The following is a 16,659-nucleotide window of genomic DNA, read 5'->3' as shown; positions in this document are numbered from 1 at the left end:
TTTGCCTGTTTGACGTAAGTCTGGGCCTGAGACTAAATGTCTAAAGTCTACTTTGAACCTACTCATGATATTTCCCAAAATATGGATAGGTTCCTTGATACTCTAGCACCACTCAAATGGCTCTTGCAGCAAACTTGGATGGGAGTGGGAGGGCATAAAAATTGGTAGCAGAATGAGGTTTGTGGTTTGGCCTCATCGGTGTCTCTTGGCCTCTGTGTTCCTCTATGTGCATTCTAAGAGGATGTTAGTACCCAGGGGAAAGAACAGTTACAATGAAATCATCTGAAATATATCTATCAAAGTAGCATATCAGTCTGCATGCCAGGATGAAATGGATTTGCCTCCAGGGAATAGGCACTTACATGCATTTGGAGAAGCAAGCTCAAGTTATAAACAAAGCCATGAAAACAGGGCTGTTCATGCAGACACAGGAGCCTCCCCTTGAATTTCTCTGGGACCTGGGGTTTTCCACTGATTTTTTTCTGATAATAACCAAACTAGCAGACACAGAAATTATTAGGAGCTTTTCTGTATTCAATATGTTCCTTTCCTCTGTTAGGAAGAGTAAGAATGCTGCTTTGCTTTAAGGGTGGAATTGAGTCTAGGCAGCTGACTTCCAAAATTGCATAGGAGATTTTATTGGCTCCCCTAAGTGCCTCAGATGGTAAAAGAATCTGCCCACAATATGGGAGACCCAGGTTCAATCCCTGGGTTGAAAAGATCCCCTGGAGAAGGAAATAGCAACCCACTCCAGTATTCTTGCCTGGAGAATTCTATAGACAGAGGAGCCTGGAGAGCTACAGTCTTTTTTCACGCAAATGTTTGCATACCTCTTAATGGACTGATTTTAATTATACCAGTCAGTTCAGTTCAGTTGCTCAGTCGTGTCCAACTCTTTGTGACCCCATGGACTGCAGCAATCCAGGCTTCCCTGTCTGTCACCAACTCCCAGAGTAGGTCAAACTCATGTCCATGATGCCAGTTCTTCGCATCAGGTGGCCAAATTATTGGAGTTGCAGCTTCAGCATCAGTACTTCCAATGAATTTTCAGGACTGATTTCCTTTAGGATGGACTGGTTGTATCTCCTTGCAGTCCAAGGGACTCTCAAGAGTCTTCTCCAACACCACAGTTCAAAAGCATCAGTTCTTTGGCTCTCAGCTTACTTATAGTCCAACTCTCAAATCTATACATGACCACTGGAAAAACCATAGCTCTGACTAGATGAACCTTTGTTGGCAAAGTAATGTCTCTGGTTTTTAATATGCTGTCTAGGTTGGTCATAGCTTTTCTTCCAAGGAGCAAGCGTCTTTTTATTTCATGGCTGCAGTCACCATCTGCAGTGATTTTGGAGCCCAAGAAAATAAAGTCTTTCACTGTTTCCATTATTTCCCCATCTATTTGCCATGACATGATGGGACCAGATACCACGATCTTCATATTTTAAATGTTGAATTTTAAGCCAGCTCATTCACTCTCCTCTTTCATTTTCATCAAGAGGCTCTTTAGTTCCTCTTCACTTTCTGCCATAAGGGTGGTGTCATCTGCATATCTGAGGTTATTGATATTTCTCCCGGCAATCTTGATTCTAGCTTGTGCTTTATCTAGTCCAGCATTTCTCATGATGTACTCTGCATATAAGTCAAATAAGCAGGGTGACAATATACAGCCTTGACGTACTCCTTTCCCAATTTGGAACCAGTCTTCTTGTTCTGTGTCCGGTTCTAACTGTTGCTTTTTGACCTGCATATAGGTTTCTCAAGAGGCAGGTAAGGTGGTCTGGTATTCCATCTCTTGAAGAATTTTCCACAGTTTGTTGTGGTCTACACAGTCAAAGACTTTGGTGTAATCAATAAAGCAAAAGTAGATGTTTTTCTGGTATTCTCTTGCTTTTTCGATGATCTAGCAGATGTTGGCAGTTTGATCCAATTAGCTCTGCTACTTGTCATTGGGACTGCAAATATAATTAAGATTGGCCCCTGCCTTTAAGAAGATGAATACCATGTATGAATACCATGTATGGAGTGACAAGAATTAAGATGATAGCCATTGAAAAGAGGACAGATGGTTCATCTGGAGTGGCTCAGAATGGTTTCAGGAAAGTGGTAAGATTTAAGAGACAAAGAGAAGAAAGACAACCAGGTTTCCTGACAAAGCATGTCACATGGAGGAGCAAAGACACATCCCCCTGAAGCACCAGAACTCCATGTGCCTGGAAGGGTGAGTGGGAAAAGTGACTCAATGAGGGAAGAAGCAAGAGAAGCTCAAGGGAAACCTTCCGCCCGATGTCAAGGACTTCAAGTCATATCCGTCCCTTTCCCTACTGTTTATGTCAGTAACTTCAAGAGAACCAGTGGGGAAGGAAGTGGCAACCCACTCCAGTGTTCTTGCCTGGAGAATCCCATGGACAGAGGAGCCTGGCGGGCTACAGTCCCTGGGGTTGGAAAGAGTCGGACATGACTGAGCAACAACAGCACCAGAGAACAGAGAGAGGTTGTCAGGGTCTCTAAGCATCTGTGTTTTTCTGCAGTTTTGTGGCCAAGGGTGCAAAGCTCTTTCAGGCAGGAACCCTGCTGTGTTCCACCATCCGTGTTACCTGAAGCGGAAGAGCAAACGGTCTTGTAGTATCGTGAATACCACACAATAGAATAATGACAGAATTGACACTGTAGTTTTTTTTGTTATTAAGTATATTTTGAAGCTGTATATTTTTTAATGGTCAGGAGATTTCTGTGTTCATTGAAAGGAGAGGAGAAACATGACACTCGCAGACTGCTCGAATGCCTGGTAGATGTCGCCACTGGGTGTTCTGTAGGCACTTCAAGTTAGTGTGTCCATACAAAATAAGTCTTTCTACCTCATATCCTAAAACTAGTTCTTCCTTCCATGGGTCCTACCTGAGCTGAACTGTCGGACAGCTGGGTTTTCTCAACAGCTGACCTGTCTGTGTCATTCTAGCCCTTGAAAAGTAATATAGGAAAGACCATTGACTTTGGAATTAATGCTGCCTTGGTATTAATTCCAGCTAGGCCATTTACAAGCTATTAAGCTTTTGACTTTTTAGAAGGACATGGGCCAAACAGTGTTCAGTTCAGTTCGTGTCCGACTCTTTGTGACCCCATGAATCGAAGCACGCCAGGCCTCCCTGTCCATCACCAACTCCCAGAGTTCCCTCAGACTCACATCCATCGAGTCAGTGATGCCATCCAGCCATCTCATCCTCTGTCATCCCCTTCTCCTCCTGCCCCCAATCCCTCCCAGCATCAGAGTCTTTTCTAATGAGTCAACTCTTCGCATGAGGTGGCCCAAATACTGGAGTTCAGAGAAGGGTAAATACAACTTCAGAAGACCTTGGAACTACGCCCAAGATGAGCAGTGAAAATTCAAGCCTTTTTCTTGAAAAGCACCACTCCGTCTTTGAAGGGTGGTTGGCCTCAGGGAATATGTGTACTGATAACCAAATCTTACTGTGTGCATTGAGTGTGTGAGTTACAACATGGAAGCTGCACTGTCATTTCAGGCAAGTCACTATACATAGACAGGGTCATAACTAAAATCACATCCATGCTCCAGGTTAGTATTTTGACTATATAAACCAAATTCTTCAGTGAGGCATGAAAAGTTCTCATTAATAACAATTTTCATCTTTTTTACTCTTTGCTCTATATCCCCAGCACTTAGAATGGCAGCTGACACATGGTAGGCATGCTGCAAAGATTTGTTGAAATAGGTTCAGAAATAGAAAAGTTATTAGGCAGTTAATATTCTTCCCAACATTTAGGAGATATTATCCCCTAACAAATTCCTAAAGCATACAGTATTTTACTGGAGCCACATAAGATACTTGTTTAAATACATGATTCCTTTTTAAAACAAAAACACTAATTCAAAAAGATGCATACACCGCAGTGTCTTATGGCAGTATTATTTACAATAGCCAAGATATGGAAGCAACCTAAGTGTCATGCACAGATGATTAGATAAAGAAGGTGTAGTCCAGATGTACGATGGAATACTACTCAGCCGTAAAAAGAATGAAAATTTGCAACAGCGTTGGTGGACTAAAAGGTACTAAGCGAAGTGAAGTAAATTAGAGAAAGGCAAAGACTGTATGATGTCACTTATACACGGAACCTAAAGAACCCAACAAACTAGTGAATATGACAAAAAAGAAGCAGACTCACAAGTGTATAGAACAAACTAGTGGTTACTAGTGGGAAGAGGGCATGGGGGAGCGGTACAAGTGTAGAGTGTCAAGAGGTATGAACTATTATGTATAAATATTACATATAAAACTACAAGGATAGACTGTATGACATAGGGAATATATCCAATAGTTTATAATAACTATAAATGGAATATAGCCTTTAAACCTTGTGAATCACTATATGGTACACCTGTAGCATATAATATTTCACATCAACTATACTTCAGTTTGTTTCCCTCATAGCTCAGTTAGTAAAGAATCTGCCTGCAATGCAGGAGACCCTGGTTCGATTCCTGGGACAGGAATATCCCCTAGAAAAGGGATATGCTGCTGCTGCTGCTAAGTCACTTCAGTCGTGTCGGACTCTGTGCGAACCCATAGACGGCAGGCCACCAGGCTCCCCCATCCCTGGGATTCTCCAGGCAAGAACACTGGAGTGGGCTGCCATTTCCTTCTCCAATGCATGAAAGTGAAAAGTGAAAGTGAAGTGGCTCAGTCGTGCCCGACTCTTAGCGATCCCATGGACTGCAGCCTACCAGGCTCCTCCGCCCATGGGATTTTCCAGGCAAGAGTACTGGAGTGGGGTGCCATTGCCTTCTCCGAGAGAAGGGATATGCTACCCACTCCAGTATTCTTGGGCTTCCCTCGTGGCTCAGCTGATAAAGAACCAGCCTGCAATGCAGGAGACCTGGGTTTGATTCCTGGGTTGGGAAGATACCCTGGAGAAAGGAAAGGCTACCCACTCCAGGATTCTGGCCTGAAGAATTCCATGGACTGTATAGTCCATGGGGTTGCAAAGAGTCAGACCCAACTGAGCGACTTTCACTTTGACACTTCAATTTTTAAAAAATTTTTAACAATTACTTATTAAACTAATACTGTAAGTTCTAAAAAGCTCATCAGCAAACATACCCAACTCCATCAGTTGTGAAAGGGATCAAAGTGGCTGGGAGGCAGATTTCAGCCAAACTTAAGAAGAAGTATTCTCAACTTGTCTGTCAGTGGAACCGACAACCGACAGTCCTGCTCAGGTTGTTCTAAACTTTTTAATATTCCTCCCAAGGAGATATAGTGCTCGTCTGGGCCATGTACAAAGGAAAACAGCAGGCATTAAGGTGGTTGTGATTCTTGTGGGCAACAATGGCAAAATGGGTTTAAATGAAACAGAGGTCTCATTTGGGAAAACAGGCAGTGTTGAAGGATTTTATGAAAAAATAGATGTATCAGATTATCCGGGATAAATGATATACATGACTTTTTATCTCTTCCTCTACAGCCAGTGCTGATTTTCCGTATAACCCAGGACAAGGCCAGGCCATAAGAAATGGAGTCAACAGAAACTCGGCCATCATCGGAGGTAGGTGACGCACAGGACAGGCGCTTCCTCACTTGTGGGGAGTGGTCATTTTCAATAAAAGCATCATCCAGAGGAAAAGGAGTCATCTAGACTTGTACTTTATTTATTTTGCTGTTTAAATATGGCTGAAGATTGAGAAGTACAGATGTGGAGAAACTGATAAGTGTAACTTGGCTCTTTTTAAATGCTGACTTATTATTTAAAAAAAGGAAAAGAACAGTAGTATTAGGAAGCTAGCCAGCATCTGAATACATAAGCAGGCTGTCATGGCAACATGACATGGCAACAGCCAGGACATCTGTTTTTGCCCTCATCATCCTCTTGCATCCCAAATGATCCAGAGTAGCTTGCTACAAAAATGGGAAGGACTATGCCAGTCTGGTTTCAGTTATCTTAATAAAAATTATCAGACCATTAATAAGCCAGAGTATCTGAATATTCCAGGCTTTTCTTCCCACCACAGAAACCTGCATAATAGTTTGACTCTCCTAGTATAGTTCCTCGTGTTTGGATCAGTAAATATCACCTTTGCCGCCTTCTCTCTCTGCTTCCGCCTTATTTTATAAAGATGTTTCCTGTCTCTCTGAGGACAGCTAATACTGTTAAGCATACGAAGGATTTTAAACTCAGCCAATCAACTCAGCTTAGTCAGTAGGTTTATTTTCCACAGGAAGAAAGTGGACACCTATATATATGTGACTATTAAATTACAGGGCTTCCTTGGTGGCTCAGACGATAAAGCGTCTGTCTGCAATGCAGGAGACCCGGGTTCGATCCCTGGGTTGCAAAGATCCCCTGGAGAAGGAAATGGCAGCCCACTCCAGTATTCTTGCCTGGAGAATCCTGATACATTCCGAGCCTGTGTGCGTGCATGATAGGTTGCTTCACTCGTGTCCAACTCTTTGCGACCCTATGGGTTGTAGCCCACCATTCTCCTCTGTCTGTGGGATTCTCCAGGCAAGAATACTGGAGTGGGTTGCCATTTCCTCCTCCAGGGGATCGTCTGAACCCTGGGATCGAACCTGCGTCTCCTGTGTCTCCTGCATTGCAGGCAGATTCTTTACCCACTGAGCCGCCTGGAAGCCCAAATACATTCAGGAATGGTGCTTAAATCACATTGTTCAGAGTTCTGGTATAATCCTTATCCTCATTATTTTGCTTTTTTAATATCAACTTTATTGAAGCATAATATGCACTTATTTTGGCACCCCACTCCAGTACTCTTGCCTGGAAAATCCCATGGATGGAGGAACCTGGTGGGCTGCAGCCCATGGGGTCGCTAAGAGTCGGATACGACTGAGCAACTTCACTTTCACTTTTCACTTTCAGGCATTGGAGAAGGAAATGGCAACCACTCCAGTGTTCTTGCCTGGAGAATCCCAGGGACGGGGAGCCTGGTGGGCTGCCATCTATGGGATCGCACAGAGTCGGACATGACTGAAGTGACTTAGCAGTAGCAATGCACTTACTTAAATGTAACACGTTATGACTTTTGACAAACACATATGCCTATAGTGTTAGTCGCTCAGTCGAGTCTGACTCTTTGCGACCCCTTCTGCAGCCCACCAGGCTCCTCTGTCCATGGAATTCTCCAGCCAAGAATACTAGAGCGGGTTGCCGTTTCCTTCTCCAACGTATTCGTATAACCACAGCCACAATCAAGACACAGAACATCTCCACCCACTAAAAGTTCTCTTGTATCCCTTTGTAATTCACCCCTCCCCCACTCCACTTGCCTTTGTCACGTGGATTTCTTTTGCCTCTTTTTAGGGTTTCACAGAAATGGAATCACATAGTATGAATCTGTTGTGCCTCTTTCCCTCAATGTGTTTTTGAGAATCTGTTGACATTGTTGTATTACCAGTGGTCTGTTTATTTTTACTGCCAAGTTGTATTCCTTTGTATGAATGAAGGAGAGTTTGCTTTATCTCCTCACCTGCTGATAGACGTTTGGTTTGTTTCCAGGCTTGGGCTGTTTGGACAAAAGCTGCTGTGAATATTCTTGTCCAAGTTCTGGCCTTTGTAAACAAAAGTTTTAGTTTCTCTGGTAATTCCTAGGAGTATAATTGCGGGGTTATTGTAGATATTTAACTTTATAGGAAATTGCCATATAGTTTTCCAAAATGGTTGAACCATTTTATGCTTCCATAAGCAATATCTGAGAGGTCAAATTGCTTCACAGTCCTGCCAACACTTAGCACTGTCATTCTCTGTAGCCATCTCGTTGATGAGCGGTGGTAACTCACTGCGCCTTGTTTGTTTTTAATAGTCGTTTTCTGTTGATAGTATCTTTTTGTTTTTAATTTTATTTATTTATGGGTGTGCTGGGTCTTCATTGCTGCACAGGCTTTTCTCTAGTTGCGGTGGTGGGGGCGGGGCTGCTGTCTAGTTGCAGTGCACGGGCTTCTCACTGTGGTAGCTTCTCTTGTTGTAGAGCACAGGCTCTTGGGTGCTCAGGCTTCAGCAGCTGTGGCACGTGGGCTCAGCAGTTGCAGCCCCCAGGCTCTAGAGCACAGGCTCAGTGGTTGTGGCACACAGGCCTCGTTGCTCCACAGCACGAGGGATCTTCCTGGCCCAGGGATCAAACCTGTGTCTCTCGCATTGGCAGGTGGATTCTCCACCACTGAGCTGCCAATAAAGCCCCCTCACTGAGGTTTTAATGTGCAACTATATGATGACTTATGAGCATCTTTTTCCATGCTTATCACTGTTTGCAAATCTTTTGTGACGTGTCTATTTAAATCTTTCTCCTCTTTTAATTGGACTGTCTGACTTCTTTCTATTGAGTTGTAAGAGTTCTTCTTGCATTCTCATTGTTTCATTTTCTTAGTGGTAGTTTTTGAAAAGCAGGAGATTTTAATTTTTATAAAGTCCAACTTTCTAACATTTTTACAGTTTGTGATATTTTTTAATCCTTTCTAAAAACCTGCCAACCCCAAGGTTGTAAAGATTTTCTCAGAAGTTTGATAGCTTTTGTTTTTAATTATTCAGTCTATAATCACTTTGGGGGGGCTTCCCTGGTGGCTCAGATGGTAAAGAATCTGCCTGCAATGTGGGAGACCCAGGTTTGATCCCTGGGTTGGGAAGATCAACTGGAGAAGGAAATGGCAACCCACTCCAGTATTCTTGCCTGGAGAATCCCCATGGACAGAGGAGCCTGGTGGCCTAGAGTCTGTGGGGTCACAAATAGCTGGACACAGCTGAGCGACTAACACATACACATAGTTACTTTGAGTTAATATAGTATGAGATAAAAGTCAAAAATCATTTGCCAAACAAATATCTAATTATTGTGAGATCACTTGTTGAAAAGATTATTTTTTTTCCAATTTAATTTCCATGTTACTTTTGTCAAAAATCAATTGTCTGTAGATTTGTATGTCTTTTTTCTGGACTCTATTCTGTTTTGTTGATTTACATATCTTTCTTTGGCCAATATTGCTCTGACTTTATTACTGTATCTTTAAAGTAAGTCTTGAAATAAGCAATGTAAGTTCTACAATCATTTCTTTTTTTTTTAACTATTTTGACTGTTCTGGGTCCTTTGCTTTGCCATATAAAATTTAGAATCAGCTTATATATTTCTACAAAAAAAATTGCTATTATTTTCATTGGATAGCATTAAATCTATAAATGAACAGCTTGACAATATTGACATTGAAATATGGTATATGCATCCATTTATTTAGGCCTTCTTTAGTTTGTCTCAGCAAGGTTTTATGATTTTTCAGTGCACAGTCTTGAACAGTTGTGTTCTTTCTAAGTGGCACTATTTTATTACTTTCATTTCCAAGTATTTCATGCTAATATATAAAAATATAAATTTCACCTTACTAAATTTACTGTTAGTTCCAGCAACTTTTTTTTTGTATATTCCTTAGTATTTTCTACATAGACAATCCTGTCATCTGAGAATATTCTCCTTCTCAATCGGTACACTTTTTGTTTCTTTTTATTTTATTCCACTGTCTAGAACTTTTAGTACAGTCATGAGTTAAGGTGATGAGAGTTGACACTCTTGCATATTTCCATATTTTAGGAGGAATGTGTTTAATTTTTCACTATTAAATGCAATATTAGCTGCAGATTTCTCAAAGATGCCCTTTTTCAAGGTTGAAAGTTTCTTTCTATTGATAGTTTCCTGAGAGGCTTCATGATAAATGGGTGTTGAAATTTCTCATATTTCTTTTTTAGTCATGTGCATTTATTGATAAAGATTTTTCTCCTTTATTTCCTTAATGTGGTAAATCACATTGCTTTATTTTTAAATGTTAACTCGATCTTACCTTCCTAGAATTAATACCATTTTTGTTATAATCTGTTCCCCTTTACATATTGCTGGGTTTGATTTGCTACAGTTTTATTTAGGAGAGACACTGCTCCATCATTTCCTTGTAGTGTGTTTGTCTGGTAATAGTGTCAGGATAATTCTGGCCTCATAAAACGAGTTGAGTGGTATATCCTTCTCCTCTAAGACAGACGTGTAGGTCTGTTGTTACTCCTTAGGTCAAGTTCGTTAACAGTGTTTTTGAGGTCTTCTGAAGGCTGCCTGATTTTCTGTTTCATCGTTCAGTCAACTCCTAGGAGGAAAGTGTTGAAATCTCCAAATATACCTGTGGAAACCGTCTCCTCCTCCCCTCCGGCGCTGTGGGTTTTCGTCGTTCGGGAGTTCCGTGTCTCCCGCGGGAGAGGCTCCTTGGGGGAGCCATGGGGAAGAGGGGCGGGGCCGGCGGGCTCCTCCGGCCGCGTTTAACCTCTCGCCCCTCTGTCCTGTGTCCCCCAGGGGTCATTGCCGTGGTCATCTTCACCATCCTCTGCACCTTGGTCTTCCTCATTCGCTACATGTTCCGTCACAAGGGCACCTACCACACCAACGAGGCGAAGGGCGCGGAGTCCGCCGAGAGCGCCGACGCCGCCATCATGAACAACGACCCCAACTTCACAGAGACCATCGACGAGAGCAAAAAGGAATGGCTCATCTGAGGGGCGGCTCTTTGGCTCCGGGAAGTGGGGGGCGAGGGAGGGGGGGAGCGTGACCAGGGAGGAGGGCAAGGGACGGAAGCACCCTACTTCGTACCCCTGAGCACACCCTGCAGATATCAGCACAAGCTGGGGAGGCAGCGACCGCAAACTCCTGGAGACTGACGGCCACAAAAAAAAAAAAAAAAACTTTTTGATATTTCTTTATAGCTGAGTTTCCCCTTCTGTATCAAAACAAAATAATACAAAAACTGCTTTTAGAGTTTAAGCAGTGGTCAACATTTGTAGGTACTATCTGTCGAATATTTTGTGTGTGTTTAGAGAGGTGTTCTGAAAACCCACAGCAACAGGGCCCGTTTTCTACAATTTTCAGCCCCCTTAGAACGTGGGTATTTTTCCTGGAGAAACGTTGATGCACATGTACACAGCCTCCCGCGTTTTCTTCTTTTTGCATAGAGTCAGCCTCTGATGGGCTGTGGTAGTAACTAGTTAGTGTTCATAAGATATTTCTTTGGTGTCCTGTGAATTGGAAAAAGAAAGGAAGGGGCTGTGATTTACCAGTTTTCAGAGAGACCTCAGTGTGTGCCGGTTCTCTGAGAGTTCCCACTGGAGGCAGAGGGGTGCGGTCCCTCCTGTGTGATAGAACCATCAGGACAACCCAGAGAAGCTTTCAGACCCAGGGGAAGCAGTCCCCTATTGGATCGCAGGTTTTACTTTGGATCAGAGTCTACGCGATTACACCACTCCACATCTGTAGTGTTAGACCTATCCGGTGTCTATAACTGTCAGCTACAATACCTGGTGATCAGCCAAGACAAAGGGATTTCCCTCTGCTTTACCTACAAGATACTAGGTTAGATTGTATGTGTGTGTAAGCACCATGGTGAGGAATTAGAGCCAGATGTTGAGATGTGTTGGCTCTGTGTCTTTTATAGTTGGTAGCAGGAGTGTGGACACTTCTTAGAGAATGCTTAAGTTAGGTTGCTCTTCTTATTTTGCTTTATCTGGTCTTTATGCACCTGTGACAAGACCCTAGCAGACAGTGTCTCTGAATGGACAGACCAAAATAAAGCCAAGTTGTGATTGCGATTGTTATTGCTATTATTCTGGAATTATGTGGAAAATCCTGCCCTATTCTAACTGATCTACTCCATGTATTATTCCATCCTAAACAGACGCTCGGCCATGATTCAGGGACTTTCTTTGGCAGATACATCTGAAGTTCAGGTTCATCACAACCTGGGAACTGACCGTTGCTTCTCAGAGAATGGACATTTCTGGTCAGCCAGACCTCAGCTTATTCAGGAGCCTTGATCAACTAATTCCGGCAAGGAACTATTATTTAAAACTAATTGACTGTTTCTGTAGACCAGTGGGACAACTCTCCTATTGAAGCATCCAAAAAATAATTTCATGTATTTATTTTACAAGAAGATTACACAAAAGTTATTTCTAGAATGACTTAACACTTATGATCATTACAGTTCAGGCTGTTAGATTTAATAAGGATGTTAAAATTTTCTTAGACTCCAACGTTTTGAGGCATTAAATAACACTTTTTTCTTTCTCCTCCTGGAAGGAGGTAAGATCAGGTTAAAATGGTACTGTTGGTCAGGTGGCCTACCTTGAGAAAATGGAAATTCTAGTTTGTTTGGGTGATGTATTCAAGACACTTCAGGATAGCTAACTTATTGGAGGACCTCAGTTTCTTGAGTGATGGGACGTGTTATCTTCACTGCACCTGGCACCGGTGCCTGGCACATTCCCAAGGAGACAGTGGGCCAGTTAAGCCACATTTAAGTCGAGGTCACAGAACAAAAGGGAATTCTAAGGCCCTTTTACAGTTGCTGGCCTCAGGCATGAGCATAACACCCTTTATTTAAAAGTCTTGATCATTCTTCCCTAAAATGCATTTAACATGAAAAGCATTCATTGTAACTAATTAGAAAAACGTGACATTTACAAGGACATATTGAAAACAAACATTATTAATTTGGCCAAGATGACTCCCATTAAGGATTATTTTCTATATTGTCAAATTGAAAAAGCAAACTTTAAACTTTATATTTTAAAACGTTTCTGATTTCTTAAAACCTATTTGACAGGTATCACTTTTACACTTGACAAATAACACCAGATGGAAATTTGTTATTTATTGTACTTCCCATGACAGTTTTATTCTACATACATTATCTGAGCACTTTCCCTTTCTTTCCAAAATCATTAAGAAAACAATCAAACGTATCCCCTTCAACTAAAATGTTCCTACCCTTTCTCTTCTCTATCTTTTTCCTGTCACAGAAAAGTGTAAAATAAAACCTAATACTTCTCCCCAAATTTTCAAACGTAGGGCACCAGGATGCCTGTAGGGGTCAGTGTTTCTCCCATCTCAGCATCATTTGAGATGGTTTCTGCCCTAAAGCGGGTAGTAGCCCAGCCCGTGGACAGAACACAACACAGTGGATAAGGTATTAAGTAGTGAAGTAACGTGCCAAATGCGTGCTGGACGTCTCCAATATGGGACTGCAGTCTTCACCCAGATCCCTGACTCTATCTGCGAAGGCCACATGTAGTACCTTCTAAATGCTAAATAATTTTGTTTATGTGCACAAAAGGATGCTGCCCTCTTCTTTCCAGCTCCTCAGGCAGCCATGACATTACGACCCAAGCTCAGTGCCCAGCCTTGCTTTGTCAATCATATCCGGCCAAAGCTGATCCAAACAGCTCACCAGCAGAGCACTAAGAGGCTAGTGATAGCTCTTTCAGTGATAACCGGAACAAAACAAAGTTTCCTTTAAATAAGAGGTTTTTTTTAAAGTTTCAGGGGCAGCTGATGATTGATCCTGGATTGTTCGTGCAGGAAACATCTTCTGTGTACAAACCAAGCATCTCTGTTTTGAGTTGCTAGGATTGGAGACTTTGAATGAATGCAAAATCAGTGCCAGTCTGAGCTCTCAGGGTATTCCCTTGAGCTCAAGGAAGCTAGCTCGGGAGGTAAGAAGTTATATTCTTAAGCTCTTCTCTGGCCCTTCTTAGCATAAAAGACAACATTTCCCCTTGTGGCTTTCAAGCAACTGCTAGAAAAAAGAGACCTGTTGTGTGGGAGTTTTTGTTGAGTTGAAGACAAGAGTTGAGAGTTTTTGTTGGAAAATTCCCTGTTGCCCTGCGCTTGACAAGCAAGCATCCTTTACTTACGGGAGCAGGATTTCTGAGGCTCGGAAAAGAAATTGGCCTGAGCCCAAAAGTAGATTTCATGTTGTTGTTGAACATCTGTGGGGCAGCCACTAGATGGCGCTGAGAGTTGGGCACAACGACAAACCGTAGTAACTTCCAAAGGAAAAGCACATGTCCCTGTTAGGAAAATGCAGTGTCAGTGTGAAACTTTTACTTCTTTCTCCATCTGTTGTTTTCTGTTCTTCCATGTGTTCTTTTTCACTCTCTCCTTTCTCTTATGGTGTAAACGTTTTCACGGTCCCTTAACATCTCACATCTCCAAATGATCAGTACCTGATTGGAAGCTGTTACTATTTTTTCCTCCTTTTCACCATCCTGCCCAAGCAGTTTTCAAAGAGAAAGGCAACAAATGTTAAACTGAATTCCAAATGAGCCAGCCAAAAATAGGTCAAAATTGCTAGTCCCAATAGAACTGCCTCATGTGGAACAGTGTGTCCAACTGATTTGGGCTGAAGAGCAATGGATGCCATTTTTAAAATGATGTTTTGGTGAGAGTGATCCTGAGAGTCACTTGATGGAGTGCAAGCCCTTTTCTCTGTCTGACATGCTCTGTGACCTCAGCCAAGTGGCTGACCCTCTCTGTTTCTCTTTGCCTTGTATGTAAGATAGAGCTGTTTTTTATCTGCTTCATAACACAATGGGGAGGTGCCATGGATCCTTGGCTGCAGATACTTTGAAACCCAAACATAAAGGCCAAGTCAGTGGACCTATTGGAAGTCTTACTTTCCAGCTAGTGGTTGTAAGTCATCTCAAAAGAAACCAAGCAGTCAAGTCCAAGAGTGTGGAAACATGAGGCATTGTTGTACAACCATTAGATTCAGAGTCAGGGAGACTGCCAGGGAGCTTTTCTGTCAACATCAGGAGATGCGACACAGCCAAGGGCCAGAGAAACCAGAACTCCTGTGTATAAAGCCCCAAGTTCCCACCTAGGTGTGATGTGACTTGCAGCTTACCATGCCCCAATGTGATTGAAATGGCTTATAAATAAGAAAACATGAACAGCTAATGTGACTATTTCACATAGCCCAGTGGCTCTCTGCTAAACTGCACACACCCTGCATGATGGAAACTTTAAATTTATTTCACAGCAGTATTTTATATATATATATATATATATATACACAACTGATATGTGCAGCTCACGGTCAATGAAATAGGAAAACCATGTTGAAAAGTTGCTTACCTCCCATGGAGCAAAGACTGGCTGAAGGTAATGAAGATACCTGGGCACATGGATATTAATACTCACCAGGCACTTGTGAGTTTATTTTCCAGATGAAAACGTGCTTTAAGAGCCTGTCTACTTAGATGGGCTGCACCATTTTCTGAGTCTCCGTTTACTTACAGCAATTGCTGGATTTTGAGATGGTTCTCAAAACATGGAGATTCCTCCCATCTTGTAGGCCAAGAAACAGTTCTCAATGTCACTTATTCTAAGTTTTGTTTTGTCGGGTATTTTGGGTTTTGTTTTTTTTTTTTTTTTTTCAGTGAACATGGTGAACTGCAGAGGTTGAAGTTGTGAAAAGGCTGGGCTAATATTCTCTCTGTAAAGTCAATTAGGCTTTCTATCCCTGTGAAATAACCAGGAAATTTCACTCTCTAAAAGCAACAGCATGTAAACTAGAATGGAAGAAGGAAATTATGTATGTATGCCTACTCTTCTTTGTGAATGTCTTTCATTTAACTAAAATTATATTAGAAACCAGATTGATAAATAAAAAAGTCCAAAATAGTTTCAATTATCCTTAAAGCGATTCTTTGTGTTTTGTTCCACTTGTTTTACTTAGAAGCTCTGTTTCAGCCTTTCAGCAAAGAAAGTTCCAGGCACTGAACTACACATCTCTTTGGCAGGTAATCTTTCTAAAAGCGGTGCAGTTACGGTCACTCCCCAAAGACAGGTCTCAAACGGATGCAGCCTTCCTTAACCTTCATTTGCTGTGAACTCCTCCCCTCCACCCATTTTTCTTAAAAGGAGCTTAGTACATATTGGCTTCATGTTTTGGATTAATTTACACAGCTTGGTTAAATGTGGTTAGAGTTACATGGTGTCCAGAATATATTCCAAGCCTAGTTTGAGATGAGGGTGTAACGCCGGATAATGGATAAATGGATCCCAGCCAGTGAGCTAGGTAACCGGGATTTACAATGTGTCTGGAGGCGTAGATGGTTCTAAATGCACTTGTTGTACATTAAGAGCTGCGGTTCTTATTATTCACATTGCCCAGTCTTCACTTACCATTGGGAAGCCATTTCCTGCTGATCAATGTTCAGTGAAACCTTGAAATGGACACCAAAGAAGTGTGAATTCCAGTTAAAAGCCCAGCCTCTCTGTGCTTCAGCAATTCCCAAGGCCAATCAATAGCAATAACTCTGAGGTCCATTTAGAAGGTGCTGCGCCCTGAGTTTCTTTGTCATAATTCCGCTTTGGGAGTGTGATCCAACAGGTGCGGGAGAATGTCAGAAAGTCCCCCGGGAAAATCGGTACTTGTAAAAGTTCATAACAAACGAATTTTAAAAAGAATGAGCCGACCCGTTCAGGATTTACCATCAGCAGCAGGGGCATCTGAGAACCACCTGCCTCTTCCCACACCTAGTCCCTCTGCCATCAGCCGTGAGGACACCGAAGTCCCTAAGGCCAGAAAGACGGTGACTTTATTTTGCAGAACGCAGTATCTGTTCAATGAATAGGAAGTAGAGAAGCTGAGGAGAGAGTATTAGGGACAAATGCACGCAGAGAGGTAATTAAAGAAACACCCAGTTTTTCTCTTTGTCGGTGATGACATGGCCTGGTGGTTGGAATAGAGGAATCAGATCAGTCGCTCAGTCGTGTCAGACTCTTTGAGACCCCACGATAGAGGAAACAGTTGTGTTAATATTTTTAGA

General features: G+C 42.2%; 1 protein-coding gene across 3 annotated transcripts in view; it reads left to right on the top strand.

Moving 5' to 3' along the window:
• CNTNAP2 (contactin associated protein like 2) overlaps positions 1–15,520 on the top strand; it is a 2,326,438-nt gene extending 2,310,918 nt beyond the window's left edge. For all 3 annotated transcript variants that reach the window (XM_027538737.1, XM_027538738.1, XM_027538736.1), the window contains exons 24-25: positions 5,482–5,562; positions 10,346–15,520. In XM_027538737.1, the coding sequence (XP_027394538.1) occupies positions 5,482–5,562; positions 10,346–10,545 (281 nt within the window). In that variant the 3' untranslated portion in view covers positions 10,546–15,520. The remainder of the gene's footprint in view (positions 1–5,481; positions 5,563–10,345) is intronic.
• Positions 15,521–16,659: the final 1,139 nt, after the last annotated feature.

This window comes from Bos indicus x Bos taurus, chromosome 4, assembly GCF_003369695.1.
Source record: "Bos indicus x Bos taurus breed Angus x Brahman F1 hybrid chromosome 4, Bos_hybrid_MaternalHap_v2.0, whole genome shotgun sequence".
NCBI classification, from domain to species: Eukaryota; Metazoa; Chordata; class Mammalia; order Artiodactyla; family Bovidae; genus Bos; species Bos indicus x Bos taurus.
The sequence above is the reverse complement of the archived record's forward strand: the minus strand, read 5'-3'. Positions and strand labels throughout refer to the sequence as shown.